The sequence below is a fragment of the Trachemys scripta genome, chromosome 4 (assembly GCF_013100865.1).
Source record: "Trachemys scripta elegans isolate TJP31775 chromosome 4, CAS_Tse_1.0, whole genome shotgun sequence".
NCBI lineage: Eukaryota > Metazoa > Chordata > Testudines > Emydidae > Trachemys > Trachemys scripta.
In genome coordinates, this window is record NC_048301.1 from 62,567,186 (window position 1) to 62,591,751 (window position 24,566).

The window sequence follows — 24,566 nt, forward strand, 5'->3', positions numbered from 1 at the left end:
CTGGACGCTACAGGGAACACTGAGTATTTGGGGGTTGTTGTGTGCCTGTTGCTACCTGTACAGAGAAAGTGAGCTCTGGAGAGGCCTAGGAGGTAGTGCTTATGCTTTCAGAGGCTGGTGGTGGTTTCGGGGAACTGATCACGCATACACAGACAAGACTACTTCACGCTAAGGGCAGCAGTAAAGTGCCTCACAATCCTGGGTACCCTCGTAAAGGGTCACAGTATTCCATTTCCACAAGAAGCTTGTCATCAAGACACTACTGCAGCCACCCCAATAATCAAGCTTGAAACAGGAATCAAAGGTTCTACTAGAGAGCAAGGGAACCTCCACTATGCCCTTGAAAGCCATGAGAGATCAGCTTATACATGTTCACTTTACTTTGATGACAGTAATGCTGCCTTGAATAACATCCACTTTTCATATTTAGAGCAACTTAAACACCCAATTAATCCTCAATGCCCACGCGAGGTAGGTGAGTATTACCTTTTACTTTACAGATGGAGAAACTGAGAAAGAGTGTTTAAGTGGCTTAGTCAAGGTCGGAGGGAGTCAGAACAGAATTAAGGATTTTCTAGCTTCCTGTGTTGTGCTCAGAACATGAGCCTCCCCAGCCCTCACCCCACAAGCACAGACACATTTTGTTAATCTTAAGCCTTTTTAAAAATAAATTCCCAGAGAAAGTTTTGTGCAAACTTGTCAGTGCTTCTAGCTGCCTTCTACAAAAAAAAAGGGGGGGGGCAGTTATACCCCCAAATCATCAGGTTAGATTAAATCAAAACAGGTTACATAACTAAGCAATAAGGATACAAGTATTCGGTCTATACTAGCCACTGCAGAGTGAAGAGGGCTGTGAGAAGTACAGAGGAATTTAGTTGCAAGAAAGCAGTAGAACACAAGAGAACAGAGTCCCTTATACAGTAACCCTAAGGTCAACACAGCATAGTGTAGGGGCAAGAGAGGCAGATTATTAAGGTTCTGGCTATGAGCTGTTGACAACTTCTGACTCCACAGGTCAGAAAAGAGACAACATGATGATGAACTCATGGTGTTAGTTTACCAGAGTTGTATTTCAGATTGTATGGAAGGGCACAATACACAGAAGCTGTCAAAGAAGAAAGACTAGGTATAGGTAGAGATGAAAAAGGAAGTGCTCTTGTACCCTCCGGAGGTGATGAAGCGTGGTCTTTGCAGCTCAATACTCTGCACCAGCAGCCGGGGTTCAAAAGTGCGAATCTCCACATACCTTGGTAGCACCGCAATGATGTATGGAGGCTGATGTTCTGTTTGGGAGATGGAACAAGCATGCATCAGATGGATTTCTCCAATATACCCTGGAAAGGGCCACAACTCACTACATAACTTCTTTCCAGAAATTTTCAGTACATTACGCCCTTCTCACCCATCCCCCAAATCCATCAATGAGCTTAATGCTAAAAATTAACAGCAATTCATTACTATCTCTTCTCCCCCCCCCCCCCCGTTTTCCTTGCCACTTCTCTCTCACCACATGCAAATTCTGCAGTACTCAACTGCTCACAAAAGCCAAAAATCAGGTTTTAAATTACAAAAACAAGTGGCACATATGTAGTGTCTTATCTGTAGATCTCAAATCACTTTACAAAGGTGGGGTTAGCCCCACCGTACTGAAAAAGAAACTGAGGGCACAGAAGTTGAGAGCAAGGAAGTAGAGACAAAAATATAACCCATGCCGCTCTGCTCTAATCAATAGGTCATGCTAACTAGCACTCAGATGACTGTAATAAAACCAGTGCGACACAATCAAAGCCTCATACATTAAGCTAGTAAACTTAAATCTGCTCCACTCATAAGGAACAGAAAGCTGACAAATCCTGGCTTAGTTACAGCAAGGAAAAAACTTCTAGTTCTCACCCATAGCTATGGGAATGTCTGTCCAATTCAAGGCACCTTTCTGAGTACAAATCCCTTCTTCGTTAAGTACTACCGTTAGATCATCTTGACCAACTGCAACTTTTCCATCTGCTAAGGGAGCCACCAATGGTTCAAGCTGCTTCCCTGTGGGGAACAGTTCTTTGATGGACCCTTTCCCATCCACCTGTGAGAGGAAGGGGGGAGGGGAAAGGTCATTCAGCTTTCACAGTGGAGTTGTCATCTCAAAACTATAGAAGACTACTTGATGAAAAGACTGACTTTATAGCTTTTTTTTTTTTTGGAAAGTGATACAGGAGTCTCAAAATATCCACTAACACATGAAGGTAGCTTTGAAGGCTATTTGTAGGTCATCTTCTGTATGTATCAAAATATTACTTGTTAGCATTGCAATTTAAAAATAAATTTGTGTTTTTCCCTCTTAATTTGAGGAAGCCTGTTCCTATTGCTAATAGACTACCGTAACTGGATGATCTTGTTATTTAGCCACCAAGGCATAGAGTCTGTATAGCAAGATAATACTGATGTCAGTAAAAGTGTGCAGTAGTCCATGGATTTTCCTTGGACACCCTTCTCATTCATATATGGGCCTTATTTAAGTGACAGCACCATAGGTATGGATTCCATTTTCCTAAAATATCAGCATAAAATGATAAAGATGGAAAATTATAGTAATGGTAATAGTTATGACTTTATTGTTAATGTTTGTCAAATTAACCAACGAATAGAAGGCACTATTTCATTTCATCCCTGCTGTGGAATCTCAAATAATTAACAGTGGATGAATTTAGATATTTAAAGGGATGTTGTCAAATTGAAGCTGTTTAATTTCAGCGAAAGGACTAAAATAATTTTGGTGAAGTTACTCTGCCCCTTGAATAACCTCGCTTAAAAAAACCCTACTGAATAGGTTATCTTTAAAATATTTTCCCCTCTTATGTTGAGGTGTAAATACAAAAGGGAAACTATGAAACTGAGTTAAAGTGCTGCCCAGATGAAAAAATGTTTTCTTAATTTACTTCAGTTAAACTAATCTTAGGCATTACTTGCAACAGCAAGATAGTTTTTTTCTTTCAGAAAGACAGGCAATTTAAAGGAACATGCATGCTTTTGTGGAAGGAGGTGTCAGTTGAAAGACAGCATGTCAAAAATGGCACATTTTTATGATAAATTGTGTCTCTCACTCTGAATCCTCCCTCCCTGGGAGCAGTCTATGTACTCTCCCTAAAATTATTAACATCCCCTTACATACTCAGTTCAAAGTCCTGTTCTTACCCTTATCAGATAATAGTCTCTCTTGAAACCTACACAGATAGAATTTTCACACCATGCCATAGACTTGGGCACATCCGGCACACTGAAGTCCCCCTGAAGAATGAAAGGAAAATAAGTCACATTGGCTGCCTTAGGAGCTAACTATGCCTTCCCCGGGCTCCTGTTAACCTGTGGTCTGGAAAGTTTGTTTCATATTTAATTGCGGAGGAGGCAGTACAATAACACTAGCACATAACCCTTTCTTCACTCTTACACAGTAGGAAAGGTTTCTTTTAAGATTACTAGCTACAGAACTGCAGAGTCCTCAAACATTAGATATTACTGCAAAATAGTGATATGCTCATTGAATAATTCTCACTAGCATCATGTTTGCTGCAGGAAAGGGCAGGCTATATCTGTTTAAGAAGTGGAGTCTACTTTAGAGTCACTCCCAACCCTTCCTGGCCAGGGAATGACAGGATTTAGCTAGAATGTCCCAACTCCAGTTTTCTGCACAGCGGCAGGGCATTCTGCAACTAGACAGTGTGACCTTTCTGAACAGTTATTTAATTGGGTCTCAAAGTGGATCAGAGCTAGAATGCAGAGGACAATTAGGATTGTATACAAATTGTATCTTTCTATCACTACACATCATCTTCAAGAAAGGAGTCAGTCTATTGGCTCCTGATGATTTTCATCCATATCTAGCTCCCAATCCATTATTTCAATGGTATCAACACTTTGCTTTCAATTGCTGCTTCTTTGTTAAACCATGCATTATCAAGAGCACTAATTCTGAATTATACTGCTGATTAAACTGGGGTATTAAAAACAATTTGATACTCTTGCAAGGGCTCTCATACAGTCTAGTGGTTCCCACACCACTATCTCACCTGTAGCTCATAGAACTCCCTGTCCTTCCAGAAATACAGCTGTAGCTTCTTCCGCACTGCCACGCACATCCTCAGCACCTCCTCCCCTGTATCAGAGTGCTGTGAAAACAGACAGCCTCACATGCATTAGGATTAGAAGGTAAATAAGGAAGATAATATAGGGCCATAATTAATCCTAAACCTATAGCACAACTGGCCAATGGAAGAGCTACGTTGCAGCTGAGTAAACTTTCATGCTCCCATCGGGTCACCATGGACTATTTTCTCACTGGGCCAAACCCCAAGTGGATGTCAATCAAGGTGCTGAACTTGAGTTCAGATGTGCATGTGGCCAGAAGAAAGATTCTTTGAGATGCATTCTGAAATAATTAATGCAAGATAAATCCAGGCCACAATAGGTCTTTTATCAAGAACTCTACTGTTAATGAAAGCTACCAGGATAACAGCTCTGGAGACTGAATTGGGTAGCAGCAGTATAAGCTTACCCACATTTGCCACTGTACCTCAACCTTATTTTGGTGAGACGGCCTCTATACAGAAAAAGATAGGCCAAAGACTGAATGAACAGGCATAGACTGACCTTTCTGCAGAGACCAAACTTTGTGATGGTGGTTTATGCAATGAGGACACCTGTTCCATTTCCCCAAGGACAAGATGCACCAAACTCTTTCATGTAGTCAACCAGCCAGCCTTCAAGATGGTAATGGCTCAGTCACTACTACCCTGAGCTAGATCTGAAGAGGTGAAAGCCACCAATTGCCATTGCCCACTATTCAGCCATCTACTCCTACTATTTTTCCTGTAGCTCCAACAGTGTGCTAGGTGCTGTACAAACAAAGAAAGGCACTGTCTTTCCCCAAGACCCTTCAGTCAACAAGAGAGAAGTTGTTTGTACCTTTTTCTCCTACTCTAAGTGGTCAATGGTGTTTTGCTGTCCCCAGTTACCCTTCCACCTCATCATTAGTTAATTAATTGCTTGACAGCATCATGGTAGGAATATGAATATGGAGAGGGCAGTGCTTTACATATCAGCTCCAAGAGGGGTTCCACATGGAGTTGAGCAGGGTGGGAGAAAAAGATAGAGGTGGAAAATAATATTACTGGTGAAGTGGAAAGGACTGTGGCAATATGAAAAAGACAGGGACAGATAAGCATTAGAAATTGGCATTAGTCAGGATCTTGAATGTAAAGAAGAAACTAGACACTTATGTGGTGAAGGAGTGGGAAACAAGGGATTCAAAGAAAGGGAGACATGATCATATTAATGAACTATGATCTATGTTTTGTATACTAGTTAATTAGAACAGTTTGACAAGAAGCACCACTGCAAGTACACATTAAGTCAGACACCCACACACAAAAAGTAAACCAAGACACTAACACTTGGATTTGCATGTTTCATAAGATTTAGCATTATGCTGTATGTTAACACTAGAAGCCCAAGACTAAATAATTATAAGAAAATGTTTATCACTGGGCAAAAGTTTCAGCTTGCCTAATTACAAAGACCAAGCTTCCTGTGAAGAGTAAATCAAAGCACTAGAGGTATACCATCAACTTAAGTCTCCTCTAGCTATGAGCAAGGCTTGGGGACCAAAGTACAGGTAAACTGATGAACTGATTTACGTGTAAATAAGAGACCATTTTTATAAGACCGTAGGACCCGGATGAAGGACCACCTTATCCTTATGGAACATTATATAGATTGAATCAGCCATTAGTGTCTCCAAGACACTGTAGGTTAATGTAACTGTTACCAGAAACAAATCTTCAGAAAAAGATTGTGAAGTGAAAATTCAAAGAATCACTCAAATGGTGATTCCATTACCTTTGTAAGCCCCATTTTAAGTCCCAAGATGCGGATGGCTTCCAAATGAAAAAAGCACTCGAAGAACACTTTAAAAATCTCATCACTTAGGATGAAAATTCAGTTAAGTCTTGAATCGATGGGTGAAAGGCCAAAATTACAACCAAGTATACTCTTACAAAGTGGAGGGAGGGACCAAGACCAACATTTTTAAAACTTGTATTCCTGGAGTGAAGTTCTTAAGTCCATTGTTAAATATGTAAATAAGCAGCCTGATTTTCAGAAGTGCTGAACCACAACATCTCCTAATTTCTCATATAATACAATTATTTTCATTTTAAATTTAACATACCAAACCCTCTGAGAAATTCGAAAGTTAGTCCTTGTTATGAGATTTTGTCAGAACGCTTGCAACATTAACCTGCCTCCACTTACCTGTAAGTCACAGGTGAACAGAGATGCACCTTTTGCCTTAGAGACTGTGGTGATTTGTTGAAATGTCAACAGGTCGTGGACATAAATGTTATTTTCTGTTTTAGACAAAATTCCTAATTATTGTTCAATAATTTAACACATGCAACTCATTTTTAATTTACACAAACTATCACAAAACACTTTATAAATGTAAGTATGTTTACAAAGCAGATCCAAACTAGTGAGAGAAATTAAGAGTTTCAGCATAGGAAGGGGATGGGTTCCCCCGCATTTGAAAACAATCAGTGAGATAAAAAGGTTTCTGGGTTGCAGAAGACTCTCACACCAACCGTGGCAAGACTGCATGAAGGAACCAAGAATGGGTGCTAACAAGCAAACAAAGTGGAAGTAGGACAGAAGAGAAAGCAGGCCACAGCAAGTTCATGATGGAAGCTCTTATTTAAAAAAAAAAACCACCATTTTGAACTGGCTCCTGAAATTTGTGGGTGGTGAATAGAGTTGAAAGTTGGAGCTGGTGTGGTCAAGTTTTTGTACGCACGAGAACGCAGGCAGCAGCATTCTACACATGCTGGAGTCGGGATTGCTGGGACTTGGAGGTCAAAAAGGAGGGAGTTGTACCATAAGTAAAAAGAAACAAGGAAGATCATAATTCAAGAATAAGTTCACCCAACATACAGTACTCAAAATACTCAAAATTCTTGCATAAGTTATTTGAATATTAGTGGTCTGTTCCCCAGATGTCTTTACTGGCTTAAGAGTAGCCCAGCTGCTTCTTAACCTATAATGCATAACACTTCCCTGCAAATTAGAGGCCTGAATTCTAGACCCAATGACTTTTCAACAACTAGACCCTCATGCAGGTGTGAAGGACCTCCCCAAATCAAGGTGGTGGCAAACTGTTTTAAGAATAAGCCTTAGAGTAGGTGAGTGTGAATTATTCACTTTCCTTGGTACAACAAACAGATGTCTGTACTGCGGGAGAAGGGGGTAGAGAAGAGCAGGGTTCATGCTCAGCCAAGTAATTGCACCAAAAAAAGAACGAATTGAATACTACTAAAACATATTCTTCACTTACCTAACAAACTGACCAGAATTTTAAACTGGGAAACAACATGAATCTGAAAAGAGAACTGTATTAAAGCAACATCTCTACAAGCCAAAACACTCTTCCCTGCCCTCCGCCCCCCCAACTTGGACAGAGATTTAATTAGTCTATGCAAATAGTTTTATTTACCCACATAAGGCAATGAAGATGGGGCTATTGTTACTTTCTGTGCAACATTCCTACAGCTACTGTACAATCCCACACCTATACTCATGAAATGTCTGATAAAGCTAGCTTATATTGTTTACAGGTCTGTCGCATCTTAGGCGCATTTAACATGTGCGATTTCAGCTGTACGCGGTCGGCAAAAACAAACCCCCAAAAAAGAGAAAAATAACAATTTAAATACTGTTTCTGTAGTGCGGGCGATTCCGCCCGCCATTACACTCAATGTAATTTTGACTATACGCGATTTTCGCTTTAGGCGGTGACTGCGGAACGTAACCCCAGTGTAAGATGAGACAGACCTGTATATCCTTTCCTAGTGAGAAAGCTTAACAACGTAGGTCCCTTTAACAAGATTTAACCATGTTCTGGTGCCTTACCAATAAAAGGATGTAAATGATTCCTTAAAAACTATTGTTCTTCTCCAATGAAAATGCAAGGTGCTCTACTGCAGTGATACATTTAATGTGCTCACATCTACTGAAATTAAAATGGTAATAAAACTGACAGCAAGTCAGTACACAGCTATTCTAGATTCCAGCCTCTAATAGCCAAAACAATATTTGCACTTTAATAGCATGTTTCATCTAAGGAGATCAAGTGCTTTACTTCATTAATTCTCTCACCAGGTCAGACAGCAATGTATTATCTCCATCGTACAAATATATATGATTTGCTGGAGGTCACAGTGATTCAGTGAGTCAGGAAAAGAACCCAGGAGTCCTAACTCCAAGTCATCTGCTGTAACCACCAAACCAAGTTCCTTCCTACTGTAGGAAGAGACTGTGGACAAACGTACAGTTAGGCTACTCTGTGCCACTCCCAACAAAGTTTACTGTTAAAAAAGAGACTTCTGGAGATTCCAGATTAAAGTATTTCACATTGCACCCTCTTAGTGAAAACACTAGCAATTTTCCCTAGTGTCAACAACTGCCATTTCCTACCTGCTGAATCTTTTTTGAGAAGTTCTTGTTGGATTTCTCTAGTGTCACTTCAAATCTGTTGCAACCTACCAAGCAGAGATTAACGAGTGACATAAAATCACAGTTGCCTTCAGATTTATTACTGCATAAACTTTTACTCTAAATCCCACAAAATTATAGCAGATTTCAAATTAAGCAGCTAATGCCAGAAGATTGCATGTCTTGTAAGAAGTGTGTGCTTCCTTTTTCTTAAACCAGTTTGGGGAATCTGAGGTTGTCATTGATATCTAGCTGGGGAGTCCAAAAACGTGGTTGAACTTCATGAAGTCAGCAAATCTGAAGGTCCCATCATTAGCTAAATCCTTGCCTTGTAATCTCAGATCCTAATATAATTTAATTAAATATTTAAAAACCCCAAGCTATGAAGACAGCACTAAAGCACCTTTTTTCCCAGCCAATCAAATACCAGCAACTCAGATCTCCAGGAAGCACATCACTGCAAGATGGACAAAGAATAAAATACTTCACTACAAGGGTTTAAAAGTTTTATGGATACAAACTTACAGCCACTTTCTGATGACGTAACCTCTCCTGGTATTGATGCAAAAAGGGGGAGAAATTTACCAAGTGAGACAAAAGACACTAGCAACTCAAGTCAGCATGATCTATTGAAACAGACTGCCTATGGAGGCTAGGAAAAATGAGCTGGAATTAGGGTTTAGTAATCCAAGTGGCTACAATAGAAATAGCATCCTTCTGAGAGCAGGTGTAATTTGGGACAGATGTGCCACATCTTTTTACTTTGCAATCCAATGAGCTATTAAATTAGGTACACTTAATAGTATAGCTTTCTGCACATTATAACTGGTAAATAGCTGAGATATAGATCTGTTTAACATGAGTAATTTTATATCTGATTCTAAATACAATAGGCGCTCTTTGTGGCATCACCAGAATGGATTAAGGCCACTTGTGACTGCTTCCTCAAAAGACAGAGAGGGGAATACTTTTTGGTCTAGATTAGAATGTTAAGATTCTGAACCAGGTTTAATTTTATTATGTATATTGATTAAGATGGTGGGCCTCGCGTTTTAAATAAGTTGCCCTTTTACTGCATTGCCAATCTGATCTATTCACTAGGTTCTGTTAGAGTTTATGCATGGTGGGTATTTTATTCATGCACATTACATTAATTTACTGTAAATACAAATGTGGAAACCATTATAGTTCAGAGATTAGTATCAGCTTTGGTGGAATCGTGAGAGAAAGGGTAATTTTAAAGCAGATGGTAAACTCTATAAGACAGTAAACAGAAAAGAAGGAAAGGAAAGTAAGATCTGTACATACTGCAGTGGCCTCGTATAAACATTTTCATGAACTATAGGTGACAGTCTGCTGTTTAGTATACTAAATGTACCAGGGTACCAGTATTAGAGTCACTGAAGAGTTGAGAATGATACATTGGCATAATATTGCGCAAAAGCTTGGCTTTGTTTGTACAAGCTCACCTATATCCTTCCTGATCCTGTAAAGAAGAAGGTGTCCTTGTTTGGTGCCAACGAGCAGCCATTCCTCTATAAGATAAAAATTCTTTTATCAGTACCAATAAGAATACGACTCTCAGCTAAAATTAATCTGAAAATTCTTCATCTTCTTAAACTGAAGCCCATTGTTGAATGGTCCAAAACATACCAAGGCAAATTTCAGCTGGGGAACATGCATGGCTCTTCCATTGTTTCCCTAGAGCAGGGATAAGCAAACTTTTTGGCCCAAGGGCCACATCTGGGCATGGAAATTGTATGGTGGGCCATGAATGCTCATGAAATTGGGGGTGGGGTGCAGGATAGAGTGCAGGCTCTGGCTGGGGGTGCGGGCTCTGTGGTGCAGAAGGGTGGGAATCGATGGATTCGGACGGTGGGAGGGGGTAAGGAGTACAGGCTCCGGGCAGCGCTTACCTCAAGCAACTCCCAGAAGCAGCAGCACGTCCCTCCTCTAGCTCATACACAGAGGCACAGCCAGGCGGCTCTGTGCGCTGTCCCATATGCAGGTGCCATCCCTGCAGTTTCCATTGGCCCTGTTTGCTAGCCATTGGGAGCTGCGGGGGCAGCACTTGGGGCGGGGGCAGTGTGTGGAGCCCCCTAGCTGCCCATACACGTAGGAGCCGGAGGGTGAACATGTCGCTGCTTCCGTAAGTCGCACAGAGCAAGCCCCCGACCCCGCTCGCTGGCAGGAGCTCGAGGGCCGGATTAAAACATCTGAAGGGCCAGATACAACCCCTGGGCTGTAGTTTGCCCACTCCTGTCCTAGAGGAAGTGCTTACATATGGAGTAACCTTTGTTTTGGGAAACAAAGGTTTCCAGGGATCAGGAAGTAAGTATGAAACACAATCCCGACACAGGAGCCTACTTGCTCATAATTAGGGCCCTCCCAAATTCACAGCCATGAAAAATGTGTCCTGGACCGTGAAATCTGGTCTTGTGTGTGGTGGTCCTGACCCAAAAGGCAGTTGCAAGGGGGGGAGGGTCCGCAAGGTTATTTTAGAGGGGTCATGGTATTGCCAACCTTACTTCTGCACTGCCTTCAGAGCTGGGCGGCTGGAGACTGGTGGCTGTTGACTGAGGGCCCAGCTCTGCAGGCAACAGCGCAGAAGTAAGGGTGGCAATACCATAAAGGGCGCCGTCCTTACTTCTGTGCTGGTGCTTGAGGAGGCTCTGCCTTCAGAGCTGGGATTCCAGCTAGCAGCTGCTGCTCTCCAGCTGCCCAACCCTGAAGGCGACACTGCTGCCAGCAGCAGTGCAGAAGTAAGGGTAGCAGTACCGCCACCCTCCCTACAATAACCTTGCAATCCCCTCCCCCGCCCCCGGACTCCTTTTCGGCTCACAACCCCTACAATTACACCACCATGAAATTTTAGATTTAAATAGTGGAAATCATGAAATTTAAGTTTTTACATCCTATGATTATGAAATTGACCAAAATGGACTGTCAATTTGGTAGGGCACTACTCATAATGAAGTACACTAAAAGGGAGAGAGCTCCACATTCTTCATAAATATACATAAACAGAAGATAAACTACTTTTCAAGCATTGGCTGCTGCATATAGATGCCTGGTCTACACAGTGAAAAATTGGAGGGAGCAAGACAAATTTAGATACTACCATTTGTGAGTTCTGACTTTGAACACAGTAGTTAAACATTTAGAAGTCACAGTGGTCCACATGAATTATTCAGTTATGTCTGAAGTGATTACATAAGTTACAAAGAAATAGTATTTGAGTTGCGGTGACACGTAAAAGTCATTTTGGATTTACAAAGTAGAACACTTGAAAAATCCACTGTTATTCCACACAAACACACTTTGGTACATTGCATATTAGAAGGCTTTGAATCTAAGTATTGCTATGCACCTCATCCACAAAAATCTTGTTAATGAAATTTCAATTAATCTTTAGCTTCATAACAGGGAAATCTTTACTAAACATATAAAATTTACCTTTCCCTTTTTCACACCATATTTTCTCAAAGCTACTTGTGATTTAACAAGATCTTGCTTCCCCTGCGCCTCCTCTTCTCCTATTTAATCAAGAATTAAGTCATAAAACTGGAAGGACATCTCTATTCCATGAGACTATGTTGTTCAAAAAATCCCCAGGATTATGACTTCAATGAAACAAATACATTTGTTTTGCAATGAAGTTTCTCGATTTCAATGTTTTTCCACTGTATTAGTGCCTCTGTATGGAATATATTCAATTTAGCTACAGAATTTAAGTCTGTGTTTTATTTTTAAGGCTTAATCAAAAACAAACCAAGTTTCTGACAAAGTTACTCTTTTACATGAAAGAGTTTGTTCCATAATATAACATTTATTTGAAACTGCTCCAATGGTTTAGTATTAGAAAGAGTCCCAGAGAAAACTGATTAGAGCACAGACGAGGCAATCAAAGGTGCATGATAAATAAAACCTATTCACCTAGGTATCTAACAAAATTTGCTATGAACTGTCTACTTGCTAAACGTTATTTGTTAATATCACAGCTTTGCTATAGTAACAAGCAATCTACAAATAAGAAACAATTACAGGAAGAAACTAGCTAAGCCATATTTATAAATATTGGACCATTTTATACTACTGTAAGTATTCACTGCACCATCTACAGTAATAATAGTAACTTGAATTGTCACTTAGGCCTGATCTATACTTAAAATTTGAGCCGACATAGGTTCGCATAGCCCTGAGCAACATAGCTAATTCCCAGGGTAGATGCTGCTAGTTCAATGGAAAAATGTTTCCATCAACCTAGCTAACCTGGGGGGGGGGGGGGGGGGGGGAGGATAACCTATACCGATGGAAAATCACCTTCTGCCAGCAAAGACTGCATCTACACTATGACTTTTCATCAGCATAGCTATGGTGCTGTAGCTATGCCCGTAGATAGTCCCATAGTATATACACAGTCTTAGGTAACAGTTCTAACCCACCAGGTCAGATTGTTTTGTATTTAAGACACAAAGTATGGGTTTATTCACAAATAAAACACACCAGGTAGGGCAAGGCAAAGTGACACTTGTTGTGCTACACAACATCACATTTTCTACCATTCAGATTCACACTTAAACAATGGAGAAAGAAAACATGGAGGATGATGCACAAGACCAGAACAAAAAATTCCATCCCACAAGAAACAAACCTCTTCAAGTATCAGAGACACTGATACAAACTGAGCGCAACCAGATCAGTCAGTTCACCCAAATGTTTAAAAACCAGACTCATAACCAGACCAAAGTGGGTCACTTCTACTACCCTTCAAAAAAAAATAGTTTTGATGGGTGAAGGCTACAAATCCCACTTCAGCCCAATTCCAGTCCCCACTCTCTCTGTTCCCTGTAACGGGGGCTCAATCCCCGCTGGCCGTAGCCCTGGGCCACGCTCAAGGTGGGTCACACAAGTGGTTTATGGAGACCCCAAAATTCACCACAAGGTCTGGAGCGTGTGTTTTTAGAAAGAGCTTCGAGCCCTTCTTGTGGGGAACCCCACGGACGGGAACAGCCGCAGCGAGCCGGGAGGCTGACGGCAGCGCAGCGTCACGGGGGCGTTTGGAGACGCTGGTCTCCGGGGCAGTAGGCTCAACCACGCCGGTCAGGGCGCGGGGTCACAAGCGGGCCGCGGCTCGGAGCTGGTCCCAAGGGCAGGTGGAGTGACCAGCCCTCACCCACCCCGCCGCGGGGTCCCCGGGGGAGGGGCGAAGACCCGGGGGCCGCCCCGCCGCTCACCCCAGGCCGCCAGACAGTCTATCTGCAGCGGCAGCTTCTCCAGGATCGGCACCGGCTCGAAGGCGTCGTGCATGGCGGCGGCAGCTCTCCGCGTTTGCTCCGGGCCGGTGGCTCCGCCTCAGCCGCACCCCCAGGCCGGCCAGGCTGGAGAACGCTGCGTCTCCCCCCCGCGGGGCCCCCGCGGCCCCAAGTACAGGCCCAGCTGATCCCAACCCTTCCCAGCAGCCCCCGCGCCCGGCCCGTTCCGCTTCCCTACTGGAGCCCCGCCCACACGCTCCGCCTCCTCCACGGGGTAAGCTCCGCCCCCGGCTCCTTTCCCGCCATAGGCGCCACCCCCTCCCCGAGCCAGCGGCCTCGCGCCCTGGGTGCCGCCCGCTCACGGCTCCTCCCCCCTCCCGCAAGGCCTGTGCCCCTTAGAGGCACCTCCCGCGGACTCCGCTCCAGGGCCCTCCCCCCCACCCCCGCACGGGGCGAATCACCCCGGCTGCCTGCCCCCCTGCCTGGCACTGCCCCTCGCCATCCCCCCGCCCAGGCACTGCACAGGCACGTGGGGCCCGCCCGCGGAGTAGCTCAGCCCCTCTCGCCCCGATCTGTAGCTCAGAGCTAGTCTGTGCGCTGTGACTGTCACTTCTCAGCGGCATGACCACCAAGCAAACCCGCTGTTCACCACGAGTGACGTGCAACCTGCTGGCTGCAGCTGGAGCCAAGCGGCCAGGAACCCAGGCCCTGAGAGCCGTGAACGTCCCGTCCCTCTTAATAGGTATTGGGGGAGTGGGGGGTTGAAATATCGAAGGCTGCTGCCTCCTTAAATGGGTACAATGCTCGCTACTTCACTGCTGCTCAGCTTGGCAGCATCATCCAGCCACCAGCCTTGCAGCCGTTGGCTAGGAAGCAGTAAATACTGGGGCATACAGGAAGGCATCCAGTTAAAACACAAGAGCTGGCACAGGGAGTTCAAGCTGATGTTTACTTCTGACCGTTTCCCCAGTTTTTAAGGTACCAAGAGCCTTCCGGGGGGGATGGGCGGGCGAAGGAGTGCATCCCACCCCGTAACAGGAGTTATTAGTCACCTGAGTAAGCATGACCCATCTTACACTAAGACCAAACTAAAATTTAAAAAAGGGCAGTTCCTTTCCAGTACTCCTAGACGTGCACATGCATGATCTCAGCATCATCTGCTTCCTTAGAGCTAAAACACCAAGTGGCAGCCTGTGTCTATGCACCAAAAGCACAATTTATCAACTTGCTAAGATCAGTTGGCCATCAAGCCTAGGATCTTTTCTCCTTTCCCTGAGACTTTATAGTAGAAAATTAATAAAGCTTGAGTATCAGGTTTAATAAAATGAAGCTTACATTCTGATAATGTAATCATGTCATGCCTTTGTAACCATTTGTCATCCTACTTTTTACTGCCTCTCGCAGTTAAAGTGAGAATAGTAGTGATGTTAGTGTACTGAAACAAACATATTACTCCCTTTGACTTCTGTACTATCAGTAAGGATGTATGTATCTTTATGTATCTACAGTAGTTATGATACAATTGTACCCTTTACTTCATATGGTGGAAGCCAAACTCAGTCACTATCACCCTCTTCAACAATTGTATGTGAGCCTTATTCATTCTCTTTCCCCTCAAGAGTGGGATGGTTCTTCCCTTCACCATTTGACCCTAGTCTCTCCCTCATATAATTCTACCAAGCTTCTACCACCTTCATCAGATCCTGACTTATACCTTCTTCCTCATGGTCACTCATTTTATGTGCTACTTTTGTCATCCACAGTGGTACCCAAACTTTTCCTATCATATAACCCACCCCATTACTGCACAGTTGGCTCAGCAGAGGAGCTTGGGCTGAAGGTGGAGCTGGGGGCTGAACTGGGGATAGGGGAGGAGCTGGGACTAGAGGCTGAGCTGGCCTGTCGTCAGAATTGATCTGGGGGCAGAATGGCACTGCTGCTGCTCCTGCTGGGGGCACTCTCCCCACTACCCTACCCCCACAAAAGGGGGAATGCCCTACAGTTTGGGAACTGCTGCTCTAACTGATCTATTGTTCCTCCCCATTCACTTAAATGTTACTCTGTCCAATTTCTGATAACAAGAAAGCCCCCATTTTAAGGGCAGAAAAACTCTTTTTTGAAAAAAGAGTAAGATAATATACTTGTGAACAAAGACTATTCAAATATTCTTTACTGACCTATTTAATAAATGTACTGTGCTTAAATATTATTTCCAGTTTACAAACAGGTTTAAAAAAAACCCAGAGCTTAAAAAGTTGCCCAACATCACAGAGGAAATCAGTGGCAAAACTTTTAAAAAACACATAGCAGACCTGATTTCTACACCTTGTTCTAGCCCCTGGACCACTCTGCTCTCAGACAGCATTGGAAGAAAATGAATCTTGCATCTTCTCTCACACCCACTGTTACCTTTTAAGTCTTCAAATTAAGCCATCTCTACCTTGTGCTTTAAATCTAACCTGTATTTTTTTAAAGAGTGAATATACAGTTGGATTTTAATCACCACTGCTTTTGTGCAGTCAGAAAATGTAACTAAAGTTAATCAATCATTTTACAGGATTTTAGCTTCCTCTTTTGTGAAGTCATAGTTTATATTGCACCACTTTACTCCTGGGGGAATTCTGCACCACTGTGTATGTGCACAATTTATGTCCCCCGCAGATTTCTTTGCTTCCCCGCAGAAAAATGCCTTTCTGACCAGAAAGCAAAGGGAAGCCACAAGAGCAGTCATCTGATCCTCCCCCGCAGTATGTTTTGGGGGCCCAGGGCAGCCGGCAGAGAAGTAAATCACTATGGGGCAGGAGGCAGGACTGGGAAAGACCCAGCTGGTGGCTCCTACCCTGCACTGGGTTCAGCTGCTAGTCCCGGCTGGGCTGGGGAGGATGGGACTTCCTCCTCCCCTCCAGGTCAGACCCATTCCCAGATTTCATCCCAGCTGCAGGAAGCTCTGCAAACTCCCCTTTCCTCTTCCTCACCCCCATCCACCCAACCCCTGTGCATACAGACCCCCTCATACCCAGACCCTCCCACCAAGCCTCACCCCCACCACACTCAGAACGCCCCCCCCAATGAGCTCCACGCCCCCTGCAGCTGGACCACCCTGATGAGCCACTGCACCTAGCTCCTCCCCCCCAGTCCCCACCCAGCTGCATCTGGATTCCCCACTGAACCCCCTACATCCATACCCCCTTGCCAAGCTCTATCCCCACAACACCCAGTGCCCTCCCCCCCTGAGCCCCAACCACCTTCACCTGAACACCCCTGCAGAATCCCATTACCATTTCACCCAGAACTCCCCCAAGCCCCTGTGCATCCAGATCCCCCCCACACCCGTATCCCCCCAATGAGCCACCCAGACTGCTCCACACAGAACCCTCCACACCTGGATCCCCTCCACACTCGGATCCTGCCTTGCTGAGCCTGCCTGCCCACAGCTGGTGCATCTGGCAGAGAGGGATATCTCAGCGCTTGTGCTGTGTCAGGGTTAGGGGTAGCCTCACCACTGGGTCTGTGTCCCAGGGGGAGCTGCACAGGGATCTCCCACCTGTGCTCCCCAATGTCATACTGGGGCCTCCACCTTTTAACAAGTAAAATTTGCAGAATTTTAAAATACTGTGTGCAGAATTTTTATTTTTTTGGTGCAGAATTCCCTCAGGAGTAACCACTTGCACTGTGAAGTGCCCTACTGCTCATAAGACTACTCTCAAAAATAAGTTATCCAGAGTGATGGTACAGCTGAGCCCATAGCATTAAGCTATTTCATGAGAGGAAATGGATTCTCACCCCTGAAAGATATAGGAAACCCATGTCAAAACAAAAATAGGGAAAGTAGCTGAGAGCAAGAAATTGTGTAGAATACATACTGAAACAATGTGCATTTTGTTGATTAGGTGTAGTATCCATCCAATAGGATGGAGAGACAGATTCAATATTGAATCAATCTACCACTTGAGAAGAGTCAAGTAACAGCATGGATCAAGAGCCCAGCATAGCTGTTGGCTGATAGTATACGATCTCTGCTATATTTATTCTACTCTTAAACCTCTTGCACACCTAGCCAGTTTTACCAATTTTGAAAGTTGTTTGAAATACCTCTTAGCTTAGATTCAAAACTCAAATGTATGTCCTGGACAACCATCTCAAGAGCTTTTCAACCAGCAAGTGACATCACCATTATTGCTGAGCTTCATTTATAACAGGGAATCGGACAACCATTAGAAAGGAATCAGAGAAGAGGTAAAGAAGATAGCAGGCACCTGAGGGTTAAAAGGGAAATAGTAAACTAGAGCTTGGTTTAAAGAAGCCAAGTTCCTTGCAACTCTTCTGAAGAACGAAGAATACTTTCTGTCCATTTCCCATCACAAAGCAGAACTGCTCAGCAAAAGAAATCAAACTGAGTTAGGTCCTTCCAGTGCCCTGGCCTAGGTTTTGTTCGAAAAAACACACACACACACACACACACACACACTGTTGCAGTTCCAGGGCACGTGATGATTTTTTGTTCCATTCACCTTTAATATCAAACAAGAGTTAAAAGAAAATATGAAGACTAGCACAAAAGAACCAGTTAGCAGCAGCATAGGAGCCAGCAAACAGAGGAATTTGAGTGTAGAGCTGTTAGAGAAAGGAGGGAGGCAAGCCCCTGTTTCTTAAGGGCAGAGATTAAGTTCTTGAGAGTCTGTTTGCTTGCTAGTTTGCTGTCTGGCCTTTGATCGTAACAGAGCCCTGATTAGCAGGCCTATAAAGGCAGCCAAGCAGCCAGCCAGCAGCAGGAGATAGCAAACACAGCAGAAAATGGAGTCTGGGAGAGGGAGTGTGGTGTTCTGAGCTTGCAGGGTTTGAATGGAGTTTAGGCGGGAACACTATGACAGACACAAAGGCAGCAGTGGTAGTGATCCAAGGAATGGAAGAAACAGTGAAGATGACTGGATGTGGACGCTGCGGGATGTACATTATCCTGGAGTGGGTACCCAAAGAGCCCAAAAACTTCATTTGTATGAAGTGCCGCCTGATAGAGCTGATGGAAGAGAAGATCCAAGATTTGGAGATGCAGGTGTAAACCATGGTTGAGTTTCAAAGGGTATTCAAGCAGATGATGGATAGAAGGCGAGAGAAGGCAGAAGGGAAAACTCAAGACTCACAGATGGAAGCTGGACTAAAGAATTGTGAGGGTAGACTGCTGGATGAGGAAAGTGGCCAATGAAAGCATGTGACTATGGTGTTACAAAACATGCAAACATGGTTTTCTCTCTAAGATAATCCATTTTCTAGACAAAGGAAATGCAGTAGATCGAATCTACCTGGATTTCAGTAAGGCATTTGATACAGTTCCACATGGGAAATTATAAATTAAATTGGAGAAGACCGGGATTAATATGAGAACTAAAAAGGTGGATAATTAACTGGTTAAAGGGGAGACTACAATGGGTCTCTACAAAGGAGAACGGTCAGGTTGGAGGGAGGTTACACTTGTGGAGTTCTTGAGAGATCCATCTCGGGACCAGTTTTATTTAACATTTTCATTCATGACCTTGGCATAAAAAGTGGGAGTGATCTAATAAAATTTGCGGATGGCAAAGTTGGAAGGAGGACTGGAATATCATACAAGAAGATCTGGACAACCTTGAAAACGGAAGAAAAAGAAATAGGATGAAATTTAATAGTGCAAAGTCATGCACTTAGGGACTAACAACAAGAATGTCTGCTGTAAGCGGAGGACTTATCAGTTGGAGGTGAAAAAGGAGAAAAAGACCTGGTTATAAGAATTGATCACAAGATGACTATGAGCTACTAATGTGAAGCGGCCATGAAAAAGGCTAATGCAAACCTAGGATGCATCAGGTAAGGCATATCCAATAGGGACAGGGAAGTGTTACTGCCATTATACAAGGCACTGGTGAGACTTCATCAGGAATACTGTGTGCAATTCTTGTCTCCCTTGTTTAAGATGAATTCAGAACAGGTACAGAGAAGAGCTACCAGAATGATCAGAGGAAGGGAAAACCTAGATTATGAGAAGAGACTGAAAGAGCTTGGCTTATTTAGCCTAACCAAAGGCTGAGGGGAGATATGATTTCTCTCTATAAATACAATCAGAGGGATAAATACCAGGGAGGGAGAAGAGTTATTTAAGTTAAGTACCAATGTTGACAAAAGAACAAGTGGATATAAGCTGGTCATCAACAAGTTTAGGCTTGAAATTAGATGATGGTTTCTAACCCTCAGAGGAGTGAAGTTCTGGAACAGCCTTCAAGGGGAGCAGTGTGGGCAAAAAAAACTTAATTAGCTTCAAAGACTGAGCTTGGTAAGTTTATGGAGGGGATGGTATGATGGGACTGCCAACAATGGCATGTGGCCCATCTGCGACTATACTAGCAAATATCCAGGGATGGGAACACTAGATGGAGAGGGCTCTGAGGTACTACAGAGAATTCTTTCCCAGGTGTCTGGCAGGTGTATCTTGCTGACATGCTCAGTGTCCAACTGATTGCCGTATTTGGGGTCAGGAAAGAATTTTCCTCTTGGTCAGATTGGCAAAGACCCTGTAGGTTTTTGCCTTCCTCTGCAGCATTAGGCATGGTTTACTTGCTGATTTAAACTAGAGTAAATGGCTGATACCTTGTAACTTGAAGTCTTTAAATCATTATTTGAGGACTTCAGTAACTCAGACAGGTTATGGGTCTATTACAGGAAAGGATGGGCGAGGTTCTGTGGCCTGCAATGTGCAGGAGGTCAGACTAAGGCCAGAAGGGACCATTGTGCTCATCTAAAGTCTATGAGTTTGAGATTTTAGTGCAGTTCTCCTCCACAAGGGCAGCTCTATCAAGGGCACTTTGAGCATTACATATTATCTCATCAATTTCTGAATCAAATGTGCTCAATTTACAAGTAAAAACCTGTTTAACTGCAAACTCCACATGGGATGTAAAAGTCAAGCTGTTGTTGCCTCCTGTCATTATCAGAAGTAAAGACTCTACAGGCCAAGTATAGCCTCACTAGCACCCGTGCAACTTACACGTGCAAACCCGTGGCCTACAATGGGCATGCACATTTAAATTATTGCAAGTGAAACTTCCAGGCTAGAAAGTATGAAAGATGATTAAAAAACCAAAAGCAGAGACTTTTTTCCCTGCTTTTAAAAAGTGAGAAGAACATTCTGTACAGAATAGAAATCTGCAACTCAGACATTGATCAAATGAACAAAGAGCACCTGTTGGCCACAGGGATGGACTGGACAGGAAAACCGATCACTAAACCACTTATGTAACAGGTGACTTTTTAAACTCCCCCCACCCCTTCTCCTTAATAGACCTCAGGAGCGGAAATATCCTAGCAGAACATATTAGCATCAAAACCTGCAAAGCTTTTGCCTGCAGGGGAAAGTAGAACTTGCTCCTTCTGGGAGGTGGTGCCAACTTCTCATGGATGAGTATGGACCTCTTGGCAGACAGGTCACTTGCACAGAGTAGAGTTCTACTGAAATATCTCGTTAATATTTGCTTAACTTCATAGTCAGACAAACATTAGCAAAGTGTTGCAGGAAATTTTTATTAGGCCACGCAACACTTTGAAGGTATGGGTAAGTCATTTTTCAGGCATCCACCACATTGCCAGCAATGAGATGTGCCACAACAAATGCTAAAGTTATGCAACTGTTGCTCCTAGGTCAATGACATTTAAAATAGAAAATCTTTCCTACACAGTGTTAATAAAATTGCACTTGGTTTTGTTAAAAACATCAATATTGTAACTTTTTCAAATATTTCCTTTTTGGTATCTTAATTGATTTCCTTCAATTACTGGGGCTTCTTACTCAAAAACCTCCTCTCCTTCTAAGCCAGCTGTGCAGTCTCCATCTATTAGCCATTATTTCCAATTAAATGGGAAGCTTGTTTCTAAAATAACTCTTCACCAATTTCTTCTACCCTCCACCAAAAGCAGGTAGTTGACCTGTGGAAGTTAATTGTAACATTGAATTCATAGTCCCTCAGTCAGATGTTAGGACTTTTAGTTTGACAGATTCTTCAGATATTTAAAGTTACAGAAGGTGCTGGAACACACATTTAAATCACTTAAAAATCCAAACTTGCAGCAACACCATAAATTCAAACATTTTCCAAAGGTTTATCAATGTCCTTGCGAACCTCTTCCACAGTGAACTGTGTAAGATGCCCTCACTCAAATACAGTGTCCAGTTCCAAAGATGAAGATCAAGAGAGATCAGCAGAATGCACCTGATCCACTGGGCAGCCTACGGGAAACAGAACTTTCAAGAAGCTTCTTCTTCACTCCATTTTGGATCTTTCAAAGTGTGTAATCATTCTTTCCTGAAAGATTCAAAGAAAGGTCATTGAAGTTTGTAATTTTTGTCTCTGTGTTTACATCACTCAGAACTAAGAGCCCACTCTTCACATGTTTATAGATACACACATGCATTGCAGAACAGTGATTATACACGGAATAAGAGATATATAAAGAGTGCTCAAATTTTGACAAGATAAAAATTTGTCCAGTCAGAAATCTAACTGCACATATGGGGCAAAGTTACCTTTCTGAATATACACTGCTACTCAATCTCTGTTTCGATCAGATCATTACAACGTTAACTCTGAATGTGTGACGATACCGGTCATGTACACATTACAGAACTTTGTATGCTGGTTAGAGAGAAGCACACTCAAATACTGACATAATGTGTTTCTCCCTAACTAGCAGGAGGTTTGCGTTTTGTCACTCCCAAATAGGTGAAAAGGGCACTCTTAATCAAACCTTAAAGTTTGGAACTCATCTAATACTACAAAAAGCGGAAAGAAAAATATGTGCTAAAGACAAGGAAAAAACTATTCACCAAATAATTTGTGGAGTAATCCATCATCTCTCTCATTAAGTCCTCTTAAGCAAGAACAATTTTTGCCTAGTGGTTCCAGATATAGTAGAGAGCACACATTTGTCAAGAATTTAATCAACTCATTAACATTCATAGCATTATTTAGGTGACTGATTTTATTGTAATTCAACATGAGGCATAGATTTCACATATTAACTCTTTATTTCCCCAAAAGCAACATGCAAATGAAGGTATTAACCAAAACTCAACTTCTAGAACAGTGGTGCACAAACTTCCAGTTGCCCCCACCCCACTTACCATTAATGCAGGGGTTCCCAAACTTGTTTTGCGGCTTGTTCAGTGTAAGCCTCTGGTGGGCTGCCATGTTTGCCTGAGCGTCCGCAGGTACGGCCGCTCGCAGCTCCCAGTGGCCACGGTTCACCATTCCCGGCCAATGGGAGCTACGGGAAGTAGTGGCCTGGCCCGCGCTGCTTCCTGCAACTCCCATTGGCTGGGAACGGCGAACCGCGGCCAGGGGTGCCGCTTCCCACAGTTCCCATTGGCTGGGAATGGCAAACTGCGGCCACTGGGAAGCTGCAAGCGGCCGTACCTGCGGATGCTCAGGTAAACAAAGCGTCTCGCGGCCCACCAGGGGCTTACCCTAACAAGCCTTACCTGAACAAGCTGCGAACCAAGTTTGGGAACCCCTGCATTAATGGAATCAGTCTGTGCCTGCCCTCCATTACAGCACCGCCAAGGCTTTCCCAGCACCGGAGCTTGGACTGAAGGCAGAGCTGAGGGCGGAACTGTGGATGGGGGAGGAGCTGGGGCTAGAGGCAGAGCTTGGCTGGGGGCAAAGAGGGAATCACAGCAGAGCGGAGCTGGAAGTGTGGCACTCCCTCCCGGCCCCCCCACGGGGGCTGGCCCAGGTCTGGAGGCAGAGTAGGACTGGGGCTGAATGAGTTTGGGAGAGAAGTGAAGCTGGAGGCGGAGTTGGGCTGGAAGCATGGTGCTCCCTCCCCACCAGGGCTGGCCGAGGTCCCACCGCACACACACCCCAAATGCGCCCCCGCCCCTCAATTTGGGGACCACTGTTCTAGAAATAGCTGCTAATTTATGTAATGGAATCTGCAAAGCCAGAAACTGAGCTGTTTTGCTACAACACACATTACTGGAATTCACACACAAACATGGCAGGAGACGGGGAAATGCAGCTTTACTTTGAATAAACATGCATGGCACTACTGTATGAAGGGAGCGCCTAGTATTTTAAATCATTTGCATTTAAAACAATTGTTTCATGATAAATTGCAATCTGCTGCACAGGTTCTACCATTCTTGAAAGTCTTTGGCTGAACACTAGTTTATACTGTTCATATTTAGGGCAAAATTACTGTATTTCATTCAATTATAACATCAGTACTTCTCCTCTCCCCTTTCCTGCTGCATTTATAGGAACATAGAGCTCAGTTCTAACAGGCCAAGTCAACCTCTTTAATGAAAGACTCATGACACCCTTGGCATGTCATAAGACTTCAATTTGTGCTGAAGGCTTGTTTACTGACCTCATCTGAATCCAGAAGGGCTGGGAGAGCACTGCAGTAAAACAAACAAAGATTGTTACACAGACCCAGGGCACTAAATGACTGAAAATATCAATGTCCGTTTTAACACTGCCAGCTTTTTGACAGGGAGTAGGTTATGATGGAGAAGAGGACCAACCTTTCGCTAAAATTAGAGAACTGGAGGAAGACAGAGAAAGATATTAACAGAGTGAGATGGGACCTAAATAGTATCATCAAATACTAAAATCAGTTTCTAAGTTCTGCTTTCATTGTTCAGCTCTCAAATTCCGATTATCACTTGAAATCAGCCAGAAGGTATCAACTATCAAAAACTCTCAAGTAAAATGCAAGTGTCTTTTATAGCCTCTTATTTACTTTATGTGGTGG

General features: G+C 43.5%; 2 protein-coding genes across 10 annotated transcripts in view; both read right to left on the reverse strand.

Moving 5' to 3' along the window:
* VPS39 (VPS39 subunit of HOPS complex) overlaps nucleotides 1–13,972 on the reverse strand; it is a 44,435-nt gene extending 30,463 nt beyond the window's left edge. The window contains exons 1-11 of one of the 3 annotated variants that reach the window (XM_034769156.1): nucleotides 13,770–13,857; nucleotides 11,989–12,068; nucleotides 10,002–10,067; nucleotides 8,515–8,579; nucleotides 8,197–8,353; nucleotides 7,376–7,418; nucleotides 6,301–6,395; nucleotides 4,059–4,157; nucleotides 3,187–3,279; nucleotides 1,894–2,077; nucleotides 1,163–1,283 (exon numbers count right to left, since the gene is read on the reverse strand). In XM_034769156.1, the coding sequence (XP_034625047.1) occupies nucleotides 1,163–1,283; nucleotides 1,894–2,077; nucleotides 3,187–3,279; nucleotides 4,059–4,127 (467 nt within the window). In that variant the 5' untranslated portion in view covers nucleotides 4,128–4,157; nucleotides 6,301–6,395; nucleotides 7,376–7,418; ... (3 more) ...; nucleotides 11,989–12,068; nucleotides 13,770–13,857. Of the gene's footprint in view, nucleotides 1–1,162; nucleotides 1,284–1,893; nucleotides 2,078–3,186; nucleotides 3,280–4,058; nucleotides 4,158–6,300; nucleotides 6,396–7,375; nucleotides 7,419–8,196; nucleotides 8,354–8,514; nucleotides 8,580–9,057; nucleotides 9,085–10,001; nucleotides 10,068–11,988; nucleotides 12,069–13,769 lie in introns of all 3 variants that reach the window. The other 2 variants (XM_034769154.1, XM_034769155.1) reach the window with 2 other exon arrangements.
* Nucleotides 13,973–18,281: 4,309 nt separating this feature from the next.
* TMEM87A (transmembrane protein 87A) overlaps nucleotides 18,282–24,566 on the reverse strand; it is a 32,777-nt gene continuing 26,492 nt past the window's right edge. For 5 of the 7 annotated variants that reach the window (XM_034769157.1, XM_034769159.1, XM_034769160.1 and 2 more), the window contains exons 19-20: nucleotides 24,180–24,210; nucleotides 18,282–22,114 (exon numbers count right to left, since the gene is read on the reverse strand). In XM_034769157.1, coding sequence (XP_034625048.1) covers nucleotides 22,073–22,114; nucleotides 24,180–24,210 — 73 coding nt within the window. In that variant the 3' untranslated portion in view covers nucleotides 18,282–22,072. The remainder of the gene's footprint in view (nucleotides 22,115–24,179; nucleotides 24,211–24,566) is intronic. The other 2 variants (XM_034769161.1, XM_034769162.1) reach the window with 1 other exon arrangement.